Genomic DNA, 17,362 nt, shown 5'->3' with positions numbered 1-17,362 from the left:
GGATCCAGCCTATCTCAACCTCTTTCTAACATATACTTCACACCCTTCTGGAAATCATTGACAACTCAGGCCTCACATGCTACTACTATGTGGGTGATACTCAGATCGTATACAAATGTACCCAAACCTCAATGCAAACTCAACTGGACCTAGGCATCTGACCCTTGCAGATCGACTCACGGATGATGATGAATAGACTAAAACTAAACACCCATCCAAAATGGAACCAATGATAGGTGGCACCAAAACACCCCACCACATATCGATTCCTTTTCCTGAAAAAATGGGAACCCACTCAGTCAACATCAATAGTGAAAAACCTCAGAATCCTTATGAACAGCACCCTCAAACAGGAATCCCAAATTAAACTCATGGTAAGAAGTTGCTTCTTCAAAATCTGATCCATCTAGAGCATTATACTATACCTGTCATTCCCACAAAGAACCATTGAAATCATCACCATATATTCTTGCTTGATCATACTAAAAAGTCTCTACCGGGACCCCTGAGAATATTTGGTAAACCACTTACAAAGAGCCTGAACTGCTGCAGTTGGATTCTTACTAAGAGTCAAAAGGTGGGAGCATGTAAACTTAGATTGCTGAACACTCCAATGGCTCCCTGATAAATACAGGATTCAATTCAAAACCCTTTGCATGTCCCAGGATGCCTTCCAAAGAACGGGTCCGGAATTAACTAAGAAGAAATTCATCCACTACAAACCTATCAGAACACTTTGCTACGGCAACGGTCCCTTAGTAGGAATCCCACACTCCAACCGGTAATACAAAGGCGGATCTTCTTACTCATTGATGCCAACCAATCTATGGAAATCAATGTCCAGGTAAGTGCACACGGAGGATGAACATCTGGCCTTCTGAAAATCTCTAAGAAACTGGATGTTCACAAGATCAATGCAGAGAAACAAGCAGAGCACCTTTCAAAGAACGGACAAGTTTGATTCTTATAATGTCCTAACCACCTCAGGTCAAGACCCACACGCCCACTGAAACCCCTCAGATGAACTACCACAGAAATGCAACCCTCAAAGAATGGACACTTACCCCTGCCATTACAGCATAATAGCAATTGCAGGCTTGCAACCAAAGAACCATCAGATCACCAATCTCATAAACAAGAGTGCACTAGATACAGGACTCATTCAGGTCAGTTTCACTGGCAAATGCAAATATACAGGTGCACACCAATTAAATCATGAGTATAGACTCAGTAGGGTCAGCCTCCAGGGATAATCCCCATCAGACATGGGACATCAACACCACCACCACAACTGCAGCCATCACAAAATGCAAGTCAGAACAGCAAGCACTCCTAATGCCGATGGATAGCCTCACAACAGGACATCTGACAACAGGCTGGAACTATCTATTGACTGTAAACTTTAACTCTGACAACAGGGCATCTGAAAAGCCTTCAAAAGGTACCTCTATCTCCCACAACTAACCGACTCCCTTTTGAATATACTAGCGCATTTACTGTACGGGACAACATTTCACCTGATAGCAACACCCCAAACATTAACCTCTCCAGATCCACTTACAGTGAACTGAACAGCGTCCAACAATTCAACTGTATTACATACTCAGTCCTTACCTCCAGACCAGTGGCTCTCCAGGTGTCCCAGTGTTGGCAGCTAATAGATTTTATATTCTCCCCCCCAATAAAAGATACAAATAAGCGCACCTGCCTCCGACCAAGTAGAAACACACCAGAACAAAGTACGTTGGCACTTCTGGTCTACACTCATCAACACTATAGGTTTCACATCTGGCTCTACTTCCAAACCCCTCTTTTTTGCAGAACCCTCCACCATGAGACCGCCAAAATGGAAGATGTGTGTAAAAAATACCCTTAACATTACATCCGTGCAGAGAATCATAGTTCAAAATGGCTCACAAAGGCATTCATCATATACAAAGGATGTGCTTATTGAAAACCCAAGGAACATCTGCAATATAAGCGTGGAGTTCAAATCCCATCAAACTGGAAATCTAAAAAGATACTACTTAGAAGAAGAGTGGAAGCACATATGATAACACCCAGACATTAATCCTGCCAAACTACTGATGAAAATAGACTTGAGATGACACACTGCAGGCGACTACAACCATATGTTGAGTCATTACAAAAGCTCAAGCCCCCATGGATGGTTTTCGTCCAAGAAGAAGCTTGGAACCATGTTTGTGGAGGCCCTGCATGACATCATTAGGATGGTGAAGGGATGCTGTGTTGGTGGTGTTAGGCCTTGGTTGCATTATGCCTGTAGAAAGTCTTCAACTCCCTTGATCACTTTGTCGACCAGGGAGATCAGACTCGCCCCTTATTAGATACACTACACAAGACTGGATGAGACATAGCTTCACAGGGTGCAGCTAGTAAGAGGCTCTTTCAACATTCAAGTCTAAACCCAAAACCTTACTGTGTGGACTTCCCAAGGGCTTCGGTACTATCACCACTGTGCCTCAACCTATGCCTCGCCCCATTGGGTGACCTCATGCATTGTCACAGGCTACCATTTCATATATGAATTTTGATGATACCCCAATGTTCCTCCATGTAATGGGGCTGTGGGCACATTAACAGACAGTTGTTGTCCTGCAGGCAGAGGGTTCATCTGTGGTTGAATTGCAATAGATGAACCTCTATGAGTCAAAATGGAAATGTTGGTTTCCAACCAGTGACCCACATCCTAAAGCACTCATGTGTTTTTGTACGAAACTTGTAAACCAAGTCTGAAATGTGAGGTTATTTTAGACTTCCAGCTGTTATTATTGTCTCAATTCAATGCAGTTTGGCAGGCCGTTTCTGCTTTGTATCATTCCTTTTCATCATCGAGTGACTCACGTTAACGCCTTTCTGGCTTCGAGGTTGGGCAACTGCAAAGGAGGTTTCCTGAACTGTGCAAGTGTCTATTGCTGAACTTCTGGCGGTGAAGAATGTGGCAGAAAATATGAATATGAAATCAAATTGGATGAAACAGTGTATATATTATTGTCAATGATATTGACTAGATCAGAGGTCTCCACGTCTGGTCCTTGAGAGCCTCATGCACATCAGGATTCCAGGATAAGCACTGAATATGCAAATAACTCCTGCTATGGGTCAACTCATTCAACTGCATTTTGTGTGGATATCCTGAAAACATGAAGGGGATTTGGCTCTTGCGGTTTGGACTTGGAACCTCTGGGCTAGACTCTATTCTCAGAAGATATGATGTGTGGAGTGTTGAACCAAGATTTTAACATAGCATCAGACTAAGTGCTCTTCCAGGAGCGATGCATGGTTTTCATATGTTAGAAACAATTACATACTTTTTATTGTTCCTGAACCTTAACTAAATATCTACAGAAAGACATAGCACTAAAGAGGAGTAAAACTTCAGCGGAAGAGTGTGTTGAAACTTGAAGTTACGCTACTGCGCCCCTCTAACACAGGAGCTATTGTGCCTTTCCTTTTTTGACTTTGATTGTTTCTCAAATGTTGTATATATGTATATTTGATTGGTATTTATAAAAGAGCCACCTGAAAAACAATACGGCAATCTTTAAAGGTTATCACATAGGACACCGTGTTTCAGCAACTAGCACGTTTACCGTAGACGTCCACGTTGAAGGATTTCTCCATCATTCCGGCGATGTTAACAGCCTGACAGGTGTATTTGCCTGAATCCGAAACCTGGGCCCTTGGGATCTGAAGAGCCTGCCCTTTATCCACGTACTGGGCTTGTGGACTGGAGATGATCGGCTGGCCCTCTTTGTACCAGGCCACAGCGGGCACAGGAATGCCCCTGGTCTCACACTCCAAGGTGACCAGGCTGTTCAGCAGGGCAGAAATCTCTGTGGTCATGTTCCCTCCTTTAATATTGGGCGGCACTAGGAGAAAACAATGTTACAACCTTTAGTAGGCGACTACATTCCATGTGTCATTCAAAGCATTTTATTTTTTAAAAGATAATCACTCCATTCATTCTAGAGGAACACATGACCTATAACTGACCGACACTAGGAGGACTACTCACGGCTGACCCACCTGTTAACCCGCAACTAAACGTACACGGACATGCTCTTTTAACCCTCAACGTATACTGTGTACACACCTCTGTGTACAAACACCTGTGCATGTAACCATGCACATTGCCATCCTTTTGCTGTCAATGCATCATGTAACCTTGAATATTAACTCTGTAATGTGTAACTGTGCGTAACTGTGTATAACCATGAATACTGTCTTGCTATCAATGTATCTTGTAATTACTTGGAATGTGTAACTGTGTGTAACTGTAACCTGTAAGCTTAAAGCATTCTTGAACATGCGCCCGGATACCTCCCCGGTCTGGCGCGTGCTACAAATAAATAAACAAACAAAAAAAAATAACAAACAAGGTCAAACTTGAATTTTGGAAATCTTAACACCTGCTTATTTTTGTTTTACTTTATCAGACACAATGCTAGGGAAGCATGAACCATTCATTAATATACGTTTGTTTGTTATTAAGTTCCCAGTAATAACCAGACTTACCTGGGCTGGAAGCATGCATCTTCATGCATTATGCAAATGGGAATTGGGCGTCAATATCTCGATGAGCGCTACAACCAACTCCACGCCCAGCCCTGAGGCCTTCTTCTCATAACCTCTGCACAGAACACCTAGTAAAAAAGAGAACGTGGGGAGCACGGCTGCCCACAATACTCCTCATAGGACCCACCAAGCTGCCAACCTTAAGAGTGCTGCATGGCTTGGACTTGAGTTAGGTAGGGCCTTGTCTCTTACCTCAGGACTCCAGGTAGGACTATTGCTGAAATTCACTAGGATGGCTCTAACAATCCCTTTTCCACTGGGGAAAACTGCCCCAAAAGATCCTTATAACCGTACGCCCTGTTCCACACACAGGTCTAACCATATGATCACATCTCCAGCTGTAGGTGTCACTATCAGAAGCCAACAATTCCAGTTTTGGGGGGAGGTAACCTATCATGTGGTACTATTTAATACTGTACCCCACCGGCACCTTGGGCACTGTTTCCAAATGGCATCTTTACTAACAGCTCCACGATCTGTAAAACCGCTGCCAACAATGGCAGTCGGAAAGATACTTGTGGGTAGTTGCATGAGTCAGATCACTTTGTGTTCAAAAAGCCCATTATGTGTGATTTCATGTTCCCTTTCTCCATGTTCCTAGTGCAGCTCCTAGTTCTTTGCATGAATACCAGAGCAGTAGCAAGGCTAGGAGCAAAAGTTGAGAAGTGGCGGGAACTTTACAGCGATGGAAGTGCAGGATTCTGTACTTTTGCCGTCCCACAGTGGGCGCAAGCCTTGATGTCAGAATGCATGAGAGCAAGTGGCACCTTGGACAGCTTTACAGATCTCCAAAGGAAGAATGTGTTTGGTAAAAAACATAAGAAGTTGCTTTGCCTCTTAAGGGAGTGAGTCCGTAGGACCCCAGAGGACCGTTCCTTAATCCATCACTGCAAAAGGTCAGCACCGAACCAGTTGCCTGAATGTGCATAGCTCTGATATCTCTTTCTCTTTGCTTGTTTATCTTTATTGGCATTTGAACACCAAACAAGACGAGCTACAAGGTTTGATCCATCAATCCTGAGGTGTTCACTTAAGGATTCAAAGATCATAGGTCTTCTTAAATTACTCAGTTCCTAAATCATTTATCATATTTGCGTACATCTGTTGGCTCTGAAGAGAGTATTTCGAGACATATACTAATGATGGTGCTACCTTAGTTTGTTTGTTGGCGGATAACAGTGTTTATCGCTCCAGAGGCTCCACCTTTTCTGTGGCCATACCCATATCTCTCTCAGTCTATCCACGTGGAAGGAATTTGTCACACATTATCTTGTCTTGTTCTTGGTAGTCCACCGGATTACTCACAATTCCTTTTATCCATAGTAATTGACTGAACGCAAGATTCTTAATGAAATTAGGTTGATGGAAACTTAGCCAGTGTAATAAGTTGTTTCTATCAGTTTGTTTCCGATAAAGAGTTGTTTCAAACTTGCCTTTGTCCTTTTTTATGAGTACATCCAAGAAGTGAATCTCTGTGTGGGAAGACTTGTGTGTAAACTGTATGCTTTGATCTATAGAGTTCACATGTTCAATAAAATTCAACAGTTCACTAGATGATTGCATTCTTGGTGAGGGACTGTTTGTGATGACACCTGCTGCAGTACCTATGCGCCCCGTTAAATTAAAAGGGTTTGTCCATGAAAGTTGAGGTGATGTTAAAGATCTTGCGTCGCACCAGGTTTAGCTACTACGGAGACTTAGAGTCCCTCCACTCCGTTTGTGACAATATATAATGGTTGTGTTGAGCTATCCCGTGATAGTGCGCCGAAAAATAATGGAATGGCAAGTAGTGATGATTAATAAATTCCTTTTATTTTTGTGATGTTAGAGCCTTTGTGGATGACACGTGTTTCGGCAGAGCTGCCTTTATCGAATCCAGGCTATATAGATAGCTCATAAGTCACTGCATAATGCATAAAGGTGCTGAAGTTCACAGGGATGAATCCCTCCTGGTACAAAGAAGTCCTCCGTATGTACGAGTGTCCTGTGATCCTGTCCATATGCCGAAAATGTCATCAATGAACCTTGTCCATAGGCTTATTTTTTGGTTCCATTGAGGTTGTGTTAAGACATTGTCTGTTTCGTGCTTATGTATGAAACAATTTGCATAAGTTGGGGCCAAAGGGGCAACCATGGCTGTTCTGGACACTTGACGGTAGAATTTGTGTTTAAATTGAAAATAAGAATTGTCAGCTATAAATTTCAAAAGTAGTAGAATTAATGGTTTGTGTGATCCAATGTACGATGAATCTGAGAGTATCCATTCGACTCATCTTTGTCCTTGAATATGGGGGATCGATGTGTATAAGCTTTTCACATCTATAGTGAATAGGATACAATCTTTGTGAAATGGTGCTGTCGGGGGGGAATTCTGCCGGGGTCGGCCGGGACGTCCGCAGACCTCCGGGCAGGGAGGCCCCAACTCCTCCCGTATATCCCAGATGAGATAGAGTATGAGACACACACAAGGAGCAAGGTGACTCTGCTGTTTATTTAGACAAAACGGCAGGGATGGGTCAAGGAGCGTACGCGTTCGTCCTGACACACACACAATCGTGGGGCTCGCAGGCCCTTTTTACTGCATTATGACGCGCTACTTGCGTCACTTCAGAAAGTTAACAAAAAACCTATCACCACTCTTAATTGGTTGCTCGAGTGGTAGGGTTAGTATAGTACACATATAGAGAATGATATTAGTGGACAAGGTGTAGTCAGGTGGTATATCTGGGTTGTCCCTACAATTAGATACATAAGAATTGTTACATGAAGACTCCTGAGGATTGGCTAATATTACTGACGTCTGAGATAAGAGCCCCATGTTCTGATTGGTGCACTCGTGAGCCTCCCAGCCTGGGACCACCGTTGTTCCCAGCTCTCGGTGTACCTGTGATTGCAACAATGTTTCAATATGGGTACGTGCAGACAATGTGAGGATTTATTCATAGGTGGAAGGCTGACCGCTCCCACTGTAGCAGATGTCCATTGAGCCTTTCAAGTGTATCGGCCTGTGTCTCGTAGTGAGGGACCCAGACGCCTTTTCTCTCCTGGGTTTTGGCATCTCGTCAGGTTCGGCTTGGTCACGTGGGGAGGGACCGTGAAAGAGGCAGAATTCTGCACAATTAATATTGTTTTTTCTACTGCGCGTCTGGTTTAATTTGCCGGCGTGCCTTTATCGTTGAGGCGCGGAGTGCGAGGTTGCAACATCGTGCCTTTGATGATTTGTTCTTGGATGTGGGTTTGCAACATTGCGACCTTGGCTGGTTGCTCCACCGGGTTCTTTCTGCAGAATCAGCAACCTGACTCTTGCTTTGTTAATGTCCACGGAAGCTCTTGTTTGAGGCCTACTCGGGCCTGGTGCTTAAGTAGTCTGTTTGGTGCATAGGTGCTTTTAGGTTATAATAGCATATATTTCCATGACCAGTATCGTGTTTCCATTATACCTCTCATGGTGGTAACGGGTTTCAAGAGAAGCGTGAGCAAGCGTTATAGATGAGTTCATGACGCGTCTTGCGTTTCTGCATTCTGAAAGCCTATGTAAAAATAATAAAGATGCACGTCCGTGAATATGCCTGTCGCCTACGTCAGAGCACTGAGTATGTTCTTCGTGTAGATTGGTGTGGAAATGTTCAGTGTGTATATTTGTACAGATGTGCTTCCCGTTGTCTAGGTCGTCATGGCATCTCTAACGACGTGTGGATTTTAGTCTAGCTGATCCGAGCCGCAGGTGTCGGCATGGCCAGTGCGGGCTGCTGGGCAGGCAGATGGACACATCCGTATGTTCCTGTACCAGGGTACCTGGTCGTCTGGTAAATGGACAAACTCTTCTCGCGGCGGGTGTCTGGGCCGTGACCCTCTAGGCCAAGCGCGAGAGGTGAAGGACGGGAGCCTGGTCTTCCATTCTCCCACTTCAGTCCCCCCTCTGGTCGACTTGTCGACCACAAACATATCCTTCTCGTTATCTCCTCTTACCCTCCATATCTTAGTTATCCCTCCGAGATGTCCATAATGGTTTACATGATCTTCAAATGACCAATACATATATTCACATGTTCCTCCAGGAGTACAGTATACCCATCTTCCTATGTAGCTCCTGGGGTTCCTTGGGTTCTCGATCTTCACTGATGGTGGGTCTAGATGATTGGTGATGATTTGGGTGCGCAACTTCTCCCTTTCTTCTATTATCACACCTGTATGCTGGCCGTCATCTGCTGGCATTAAGGGGTGCATTCCCACCATTTCCAGCAACTCGTCAGTCGTGCGTGCCTTCCGGGCCTTCCAAAATCTAATTATGATCAGAGTAGCTCCAGCCAAAATAGTACACCCCACTATTATTTTCAGTCCATCTGACAGCCAAGATGGCATCCATGACCATAATAGTGAAAACCAGCTCTTATCCTTGTCTACACCGTTACTTTCATCCATCATTTTGGAGTGCATCTGGGCCAATTGTGAAACTGCTTCTGTCAGTGTACCATTGTCAGCATCGTTGGCAGGTATGAACGTGCAGCAAGATTGTCCTATCTTTGCACAAACTCCTCCTTCCATTGCTGTGAGAAGGTCCAATACATATCTGTTCTGGAGTGCTACCATCCTTACAGCTCGCAGCTCCTCTTTAATTGCGTTGAACCCATTTACTGTTGAATTGATGGTCATCATTAGTTCCCATCTGGTTATTTGGAGCCATTTTGCGTTTGCGTATGCCTGCAGTCCCGGATGTATTATTGAGGAGAAGAACATTGCTGCTCTGCTGAATAGTCTGTGTTCTGGCGGTATTGATGTTAGTTCCGTTTCCGACCTTCCCCACAGGTAATTTCCTGTCAGTGGCTCTCCTTGTCTTTTTCTCCTATTTAGGACAGTATCATTGCTGTTGGTCCTGTTCTCTTGCTCCTTCTGAAGTGGTGCAGATCTCTTTCTTCTCCTATCCCCTTCATCCATTTTAGGAAATTTCGCCACATCGACATTCTTCTTAGGTACCACTAGTGATGGTACATTGACGTGTACCATTGTGCACACACCATTCCACAGGGGAGGCAGTGTATGATATGCCTTTTCTCCGCAGGCCCAATAATGGTCCATTATTACTGCTGTTCCCGCTCCCCCCTCAGGTAACTCCACCACGCTTGCACAATTGGTGTTATATCCTACGTCCACCTCTCCTTTATGCTGGTAGCATACTTTGGGCGCAGTCAATGGTAGTATAGTTATTGGGTCTTCATCTTCTTCTACCCACGTGAGCATTGGTACATACTTGATCCACGTCGTCCAACATCGATGATTGTGTGTCTCGATGGTTGAGATAGTTTCTTTTGTTACCATGTTGCTGCCAATCACTCCTATCTCCCAGCTGCTGCCCAGATACACCTTTCCTGTTATCGTCAGTAGCGGCCTCTCCCAGCATCCTTGTTTACCTGGAACTTCAGTGGCGTACCAATCACATGGTAGATACTGCAGTGTTACCTTCTTTGTTTCTCCTTTTGCAGGGCCACTTGTTATGTATCTGAATGCTTCAGCATGTAAACTGGTCTTGTGATAACTCAGATAGGTCTTGAGGAAGTTGTTTTCATATGGGTATGAGTCTCGTGTTTTCCATGTCATGTGCACTACTGTTCCTTGAAATCTTCCTTTCGTTTGGAACAGGGCCAAATATATTATGCACTGTGCTGTCTTTTCATCTATTTCTGTGGCAACAAATGTTCGTGAAGCGCTCATGGCGTATGGTATTAATGAGCAAACGTAACAGCTATCCTCAGTTGTCTGCTTACCAATGCGGGTCATGTGCTGGTACCACATGTTGTTTGCGACGTGTGCTGAATCTTGTACATAATTATCAATACCTTTATTGTCTGAGTATGTGCTGCGTTTAACTCTATTTTGCTTGGGTGCAAAGTTACTATTACCACCTGACGTAACACCTGTTGCAGCAGGGAACGGGGGTATATTAGGTTTGGGTGCAGCAATAAAATCGATAGCATAGCTGTACTGCCAGACAGAGGCAGCCAAGAACCCGGTGATCATAAAAATCCCTATTATTTTTATTACATATGCTAATCTCACCGGCATTTTGCTCTTACCTTGCTGCAGTCCTGGCAGCGTATTCTTGTGACGTTAAAGTTGCCCGCCTAAAAATTCTCAAAAGTGCTCGTTATTAAATGTTAGTTTTGTTTCCTTTAAGCTCTCCCTATCAAGTAGTCATTCAGTGCCCAGGCGAAGAGCTGCTCCCACGCTACTCTAAGTGATCGGTCCCTTAGGACCGGCAAGTATGGGCGGAGGTGGGGCATGTAATATTCTATGGCCAGGAGGAAGGCTGTGTAGTAGACACGTACCCTTCTCCTTTTTAGGTATGTTGGCCTTTTTATTTCGTATACAAATTGATGTGACAATTCTTCTGGGTAGTTATCGTCTGGCAGCACCATCTACGCCTGTACACTGAACTTGTTAATTAGCTTTTTCTTAACAATACAATATTACGCAGTTCCTGTATGTGCGAGAGAAAAAAGAGAACATTCACGTGTTTACATGTGTATTGGTGCAAGCAATGTCCTCCAGTTTTAATTACAACTGTACTTAGCAGTCAATGGGGGGGGGGATTTGCGCTCAGATGGCGGAAGTATTTTTACTCTTTGAGCGTGTGACCATGGGGTGGGCAGTATGGAGATCACCCCTTTCTTCATCAGTTATCGTCTCCGAGGGAACAATTGGGTCGTTGTCTGTGGTGGAACTTTCTTCCGCTGTCGGGGATGTTGTTGCTGTTCTTCCAATGGACCTGTCGTTGGCGCTGGGGCGGGTCTGCAGTTTGTAGATCTTTACGTCATGTAGGTGGTTCCAGGCACGCTTGTCCTTTAGTTTTACTGCTCTTGTTGATACGTCCTCTACCAGATGGGGGCCAGTGAACCTCTTCTCGTTCCACTTTCTATTGAAATTGCGAAGTAGCACGTGGTCACCTTTGGCAAGTTTGCACAAGTTCTCCTTTCCCAATTCTGTACTTGCGCCTTTTTCTTGATTGCTGGTAGACCCGCCCCGTGTGCGCTCGAGCTGTTGAGACACAAACACGACACTAGTAATCAAAGAAGACACATATTGATACATTTCATCACCTAACACACTCGCTGAACTTTCGTGGTCGGTGAATGCCCTTGACGTTGGGGTTAGGGGAAGGCGCATTTGACGTCCAGTAACCACTTCGTGAGGGGTGAGGTGGTGGTCGGACCCTGGCCTATTTCTAAGTTCAAATAAAGCTAACGGAAGGCAATACAACCAACTTTTCTTTGTTGTTTGTTGTATTTTAGCAATTGCCTCCTTCAATAAGCCATTCAGGCGTTCACATACACCATTAGCCTGTGGGTGGTATGCACATGCAAATTTGTGTTTAATGTTCAGCAGGGATGTGATATGCTGGAACATTTCGTTTGCGAAATGTGGGCCGTTGTCTGATCTTAACACCTCGCACACTCCCCACCTGGGGAAAACCTCCCTTACTATGAATTTGGCTGCTCTAAACGCATCAGGGTGTGAACAGGGCCCTGCTTCAATCCACCTGGAAAATGGGCATACTACTACAATCATATACCTATTACCTTGACATATGTTGATCATATCAACATAGTCAATGTGAAGGTGCCGAAAAGGTCCTTCTGGCCGGGGTATGGTACCTCTTATCACCTTTAGAGTATGACCGGCCGTAAACTGTTGACATGTGAGGCAATTGCTGATAAAATTTGACACATGAGAGTTTAACTCAGGACAAAACCAATCTTCTCTAATTCGTGCTGCTATTATTTCCTTGCCTGTATGGGCAGGGTGATGTAATTGGCTCAGGGCGGTGTTTAACAGTGCCAACGGTATTACAACTTTCCCAGTGCCACCCTGGCGCCATAGTGCGTCGGTTGGGGACATTGTACATCCTCTTTTTACCCATACTTCTTTTTCGGCCATTGGTGCAGCCGCTTGTAGTTCCATAATCTGTGTGGCTGGGAGATGGGTGTACCCTTCTCTTATTAACATCTCCCTTGCTATTCCCCTCCCTCTCCCTCTCTGTGAGTCTGTGGGGTTCCATATCTCACCAAAGTATGCAGCATATTTCGCATGTGCGTCTGCTGCTGCATTCCCTTTTGATACGTAGTCTTCCCCATTGGTGTGTGCGGTGCATTTGACTAGGGCTAGTTCTTGGGGGTCGTTTATTACTTCAATTAGTTCAGCCAACAAGAGGGCATGTTGTACTGGAGTGCCATCAGCTCTCCTAAACCCTCTTCTTCTCCATTTTGATAACCCTGAGTGGACAGTGGATGTAACATATGCACTGTCGGAATATATGGTTACTCTTTTATTAAAACTTTCCTTTAATGCCAATATTAGTGCAACCAGTTCCGCGGCTTGAGCAGAGTAATGCTGTGGTAATTGTACACACTTCATAGCCACACACACCGGCGCCTCCATCATTTTTACTACTGCTGCCCCAGTCCTTCGTATCCCATCTCCTTGATCAATAGTTGATGACCCATCAATAAACAAAAGCTCACCTCCCTCTAGTGCGTTTTCTTCAACTTTTCTAGTACATGAGTACATTTTAGTTATTTGGGTGCAGTCATGGGCGTAATCTCCCTCTTCAATTACTTCTGCTAGGAACCTTGCAGGGTTGACCGTGCTACATCTAACAATTGCTAGTTCAGCTTTAGACAAAATAATCTCATAACCTGATGCCCTCTGTGTCGTTAGTGTGGACTTAGGTTTATTCAATATCGCAAATAGTGCATGTTCCACAAACAGTGTAGTTGGACACCCCATAGTTATTGCTGATGCTTTTTCTACTGCAAATGCAGCTGCAGCAAGACCTTGTTCACAAGGGAAGTGGCCTAACATCACAGGGTCTAAGTGTCCGCTGTAAAATGCTACTGGTTTATATCCCATGCTCGTTTTTTGTGCCAATACTGCCTTCATCACTGCTGAGTCGCAATGTGAAAATATAAAAAAGCGTCGCTCATAGTCTGGGGATGCCAGTACTGGAGCAGTTGATATCGCGTCTTTCAATTCGTCAAATGCCTCCCTCATTTCCATAGTCCATCCCAACTTTTTCTCCCCTTTATTTGCTTCCTTCAAACCCTCAAGCAGGGGTCCTATGTATGAGCTGTAATCAAATACCCATGCTCTACAGTAGTTGCACAGCCCCAGAAATTGCTGTAGTTCTCTCACAGTCTGTGGCACGGGAGTGCTTGAGATGGCCTGTGCTCTTTGTGGTGCAATCCTTCTTCCATGTTGGGATATCAGTTGGCCAATGTAAAGTACCTGTTCCTGACAGTATTGTATCTTTTCCATGTCTACCTTGTACCCCTTTTCAGCCAATATTGTCAACATTTTTAAGGAGTCCTCTCTACATTTACTTTCGTTTGTACTGCAAATTATAATGTCATCCACATACTGTAACACTGTGCTTTCCACCTCAATGTTACCCAAATCCATCTGTATTACTCTATTGAAAATTGAGGGTGATTCACAATACCCCTGTGGTAACCTGGTATGTTTCCACTTTGTATTTCGGTAAGTGAAGCTTGTCAAATCTTGCGAGTCTGGGTGTAATGGTATTGAGAAAAAAGCATTTTTAAGGTCAATCACTGTAAATCGTGATGCTTCTGCTGGAATGCCACACAATATTGTGGCCGGGTTTGCTGTTACTGGATACTCTGCTTCTACTATGTTGTTCAAGGGTCTGAGGTCCTGTATGAAGCGCCAAGACCCCCCTTTAGCCTTGCGCACCGGGTACACAGCTGTGTTACATGGTGATTCTGAGGGGACCAATATGCCATTGTTTATAAGGGCCGTTATGGTTTCATATATGCCTTCATCTGCCTCTTTTGACAATGGGTACTGTTTCACTCTTGGTAGTATGGCACCTTTTTTCAATTTTATCCTTACACCCCCTATGCTTTTTATGCATCCCACGTCATAAGGGCTAATAGTCCATAATGATTTGGGCACCTTTGACATATCCTCCTTAAAAAATGGGACTGGGGTGCCTGCGGGTGCCTCAAGTGCCATTACAATTTTCTGTGCTACTTGTTTGTGAGCCACTCTTAGCCATATTTCTACACTCATCATGAACACCATTTCATCTTCTTCCTTTTCTTCTGAGAATAGCTCTTCATCTGACACCTGGGTCAGCCTACATCCTTCTGCTAGTGCTATCACCGCCCTCCATGCTCTCCCTTCTTTATCTTGGGCGTGCACAGCAACATAATCAGCTGTTGCAATAATGCTCTCAATGTCCATTACAAACACCTTCCCTTCCAGTTCGTTAACTGGTGTTTCTGGTCGGAACAGATAGGCTGCTGGCCTCCTCCATATTTTCCCTTCTATCCCTGGCATCCATGCAAATGCCATGTCTGTGCCATACTGGAATAGCTCGCCATCTACTGGCTCCGCCCTAATCGCTGTCTGTCCACAGTATGCTTGCAAAATCTGTCGTGCTGCGAGCATGTTAATCCCTGGAGTAGAGCAAATTATGCCATCCTCTGTAAAGGAGATCGTCATATTCAACCTGTTCATTATGTCTCTCCCCAGTATATTTACTGGTGAGGCACTATAATACAAAAGTGGGACTGACAGATCATAATCTCCAATAGATAATGGAACGTTATCAGTAAATGGAACCAACCCCTTAGCCCCAGAAAATCCTTGGGTGTTCATGGCTTCGCCTGACATTTTAAATTTACCTTCCCTTATGCAAGACCGGGTTGCCCCGGTGTCAACAAGGAATGATAATTTTTTGTCACCTATCGTTACCTCTATGCGTGGTTCCTCCGCACTATTAGGTGTTACTGACAGGATGGGACACACCAAGGCCGTCTGTGGGCTGGCCTATTGGGGGTACAATGATTGGCCATTCCCTGTGTAAGGGTTGTGTCCCAACACCGTCACCCTACCCAATTGCGTTTGTTGAGTTTGGGGTGGTGGTTGTATTAACGCTACTTGTTGTTGTGGCGGTGGCAGTTGCTGTGTTATTTGTTGTTGTGGCAGTGAATAAGTTTGTGGCTGTTGTGTTGTTTGTTGTTGTGGGTCACTCCCTTGTTGTGACATCTGCTGTTGTTGTATGCCCTGCTGTTCTTGTGAGGTCCTAGGTTGTGCTTGTTCATTCCATGCTGGTGTTCCTGGCCTGACCCTACATGTACGTGACATGTGTCCTAATAGTCCGCAGCTCCAACACACGGGTGGTTCCCTGCTTTGCCATGGGAAGCTCCCTGTGTTGTCCTGGTATACGGGTTGCCCTGTGGGGTAGTAATTTCTAAGTCCCCCAGCCTGTTGTTGGGTATTATATCCGTATCCTCTCCCCCTCATAAACCCTCCTCTCCCTCTGTTATAACTATAATACCCAGTTCCTTGCATTGGGTACCCTCCTCCCATGTTTGGTGCGTGTAATTGCAGAGGCGGCACTTGCTTTATTACACCTTGTGGAGGCGCTATTTGAGCGGGATCTTGTGCAGCCACTATTTGCGTTGGGCTTTGGGCCACTGGTGTGGGCGTAGTTATTAGTGCCCCTTCCATTGTGTATTTAGTAAGTTTTTTCTGTACTAGTTTGGCCTCTTCTGTTTTCCTGTCCTCTTCCTTTTGTTTCATTTTTCCTTGCCATGTCCTGCAGTGATGTACTATAGTCAGTTGTATTTCTGGCCATGGTTTTGCTTCCATCCCCACTACTTTCTTTAGTTGTTTCTGAACTCCTTCTGGGAGCCCTTGTACTAGTATATGATAAAATATGGCTGGTGTTTTGTCCCATTGTTCTCTAGTTTCCATGCGCCACTTCTCTTGAATATCCTGGATATAATCAACAGGATCCTCATTTTCACCCATCTTACGGGAAGTAATGGCTCCTATGTCTGATGTGTCTGGGTACTGCACTCTCAGTGCCTGCCATAGCGCATGTCTGCAGTTTGCAAATGGTGCCCCATCATGCGATGTGTTCGTTATTGTTACCCCATGGAATCCCGCTCTTTTCCAAATGTCATCCGCTCTATCCCCTAATATTGATATTAACAGGCCCTTCACATCTCCTACTGCTAGTTTCTGCCCTGCGGTGTGTTTTTCCATTTCATATATCCACTTACCCGCACCTCCACTTAGTGATGGGAGCCTACATTTTATATTTTCTTTATCCGTATGTTTCCAAGGTACATACTGTGGTCTAACCCCTCCTCTCTCCAACAGTGGCATTAAATTCTGTCTTGTGTCACCCTTTACGCTCCATAATATTGAGTCTTCACACCCCTCCTCTTCCCCCGTTTCCTTTACTACTTCAAATTCTTCCTTACTACCTCTGCTCCTACCTCCCTCTTCTTCCTTTCCCCTTTTTTCGTCATTTCCTGTGTTCAATACGGGTATGTTTATTTGTCTGTCTTGCCTGCGACTAGGGAGGTCCCTAAGCCGACATGCATAAGGTGTAAGTTCGTTCATGAAGGGCGCGAGCTTTATTCTGTGCAGTGAGCGTGCGGTGGTTGAACATGTAGGGTGTGACGTGGGAGGGCGTGATGGGGATGTGGGTGGCGTGGTTTCATGGGTTTGTGTTTCCCCTATTCTTTTCACTCCCTCCTTACTTCTCTCCAGCTCCTCCCATCTTCTACTCATCCAGGGCGAATCTATGTTTGTTCTAGTGAGGTATAGCTTATCTAAGCTTTCCCTTTCACTCTTTCTTCCATCCTTCTCCACTCCTTCTTCCTCCTCACTGCAAAAGTCATTCATAAATGGCACCCCCCACTCTGCCTTTTTTCCTTTTATTGTTACT

General features: G+C 44.7%; 1 protein-coding gene across 2 annotated transcripts in view; it reads right to left on the bottom strand.

The window, feature by feature from the left end:
* HMCN1 (hemicentin 1) overlaps nucleotides 1–17,362 on the bottom strand; it is a 1,785,366-nt gene that overhangs the window by 1,089,726 nt on the left and 678,278 nt on the right. For both annotated transcript variants that reach the window (XM_069641364.1, XM_069641365.1), the window contains exon 31: nucleotides 3,615–3,893. In XM_069641364.1, the coding sequence (XP_069497465.1) occupies nucleotides 3,615–3,893 (279 nt within the window). The remainder of the gene's footprint in view (nucleotides 1–3,614; nucleotides 3,894–17,362) is intronic.

The sequence above is a fragment of the Ambystoma mexicanum genome, chromosome 1q, assembly GCF_040938575.1.
Source record: "Ambystoma mexicanum isolate Mex_15411 chromosome 1q, UKY_AmexF1_1, whole genome shotgun sequence".
NCBI classification, from domain to species: Eukaryota; Metazoa; Chordata; class Amphibia; order Caudata; family Ambystomatidae; genus Ambystoma; species Ambystoma mexicanum.
Note: the sequence above shows the minus strand (reverse complement) of the source record. Positions and strands in the feature narration are given on the sequence as shown.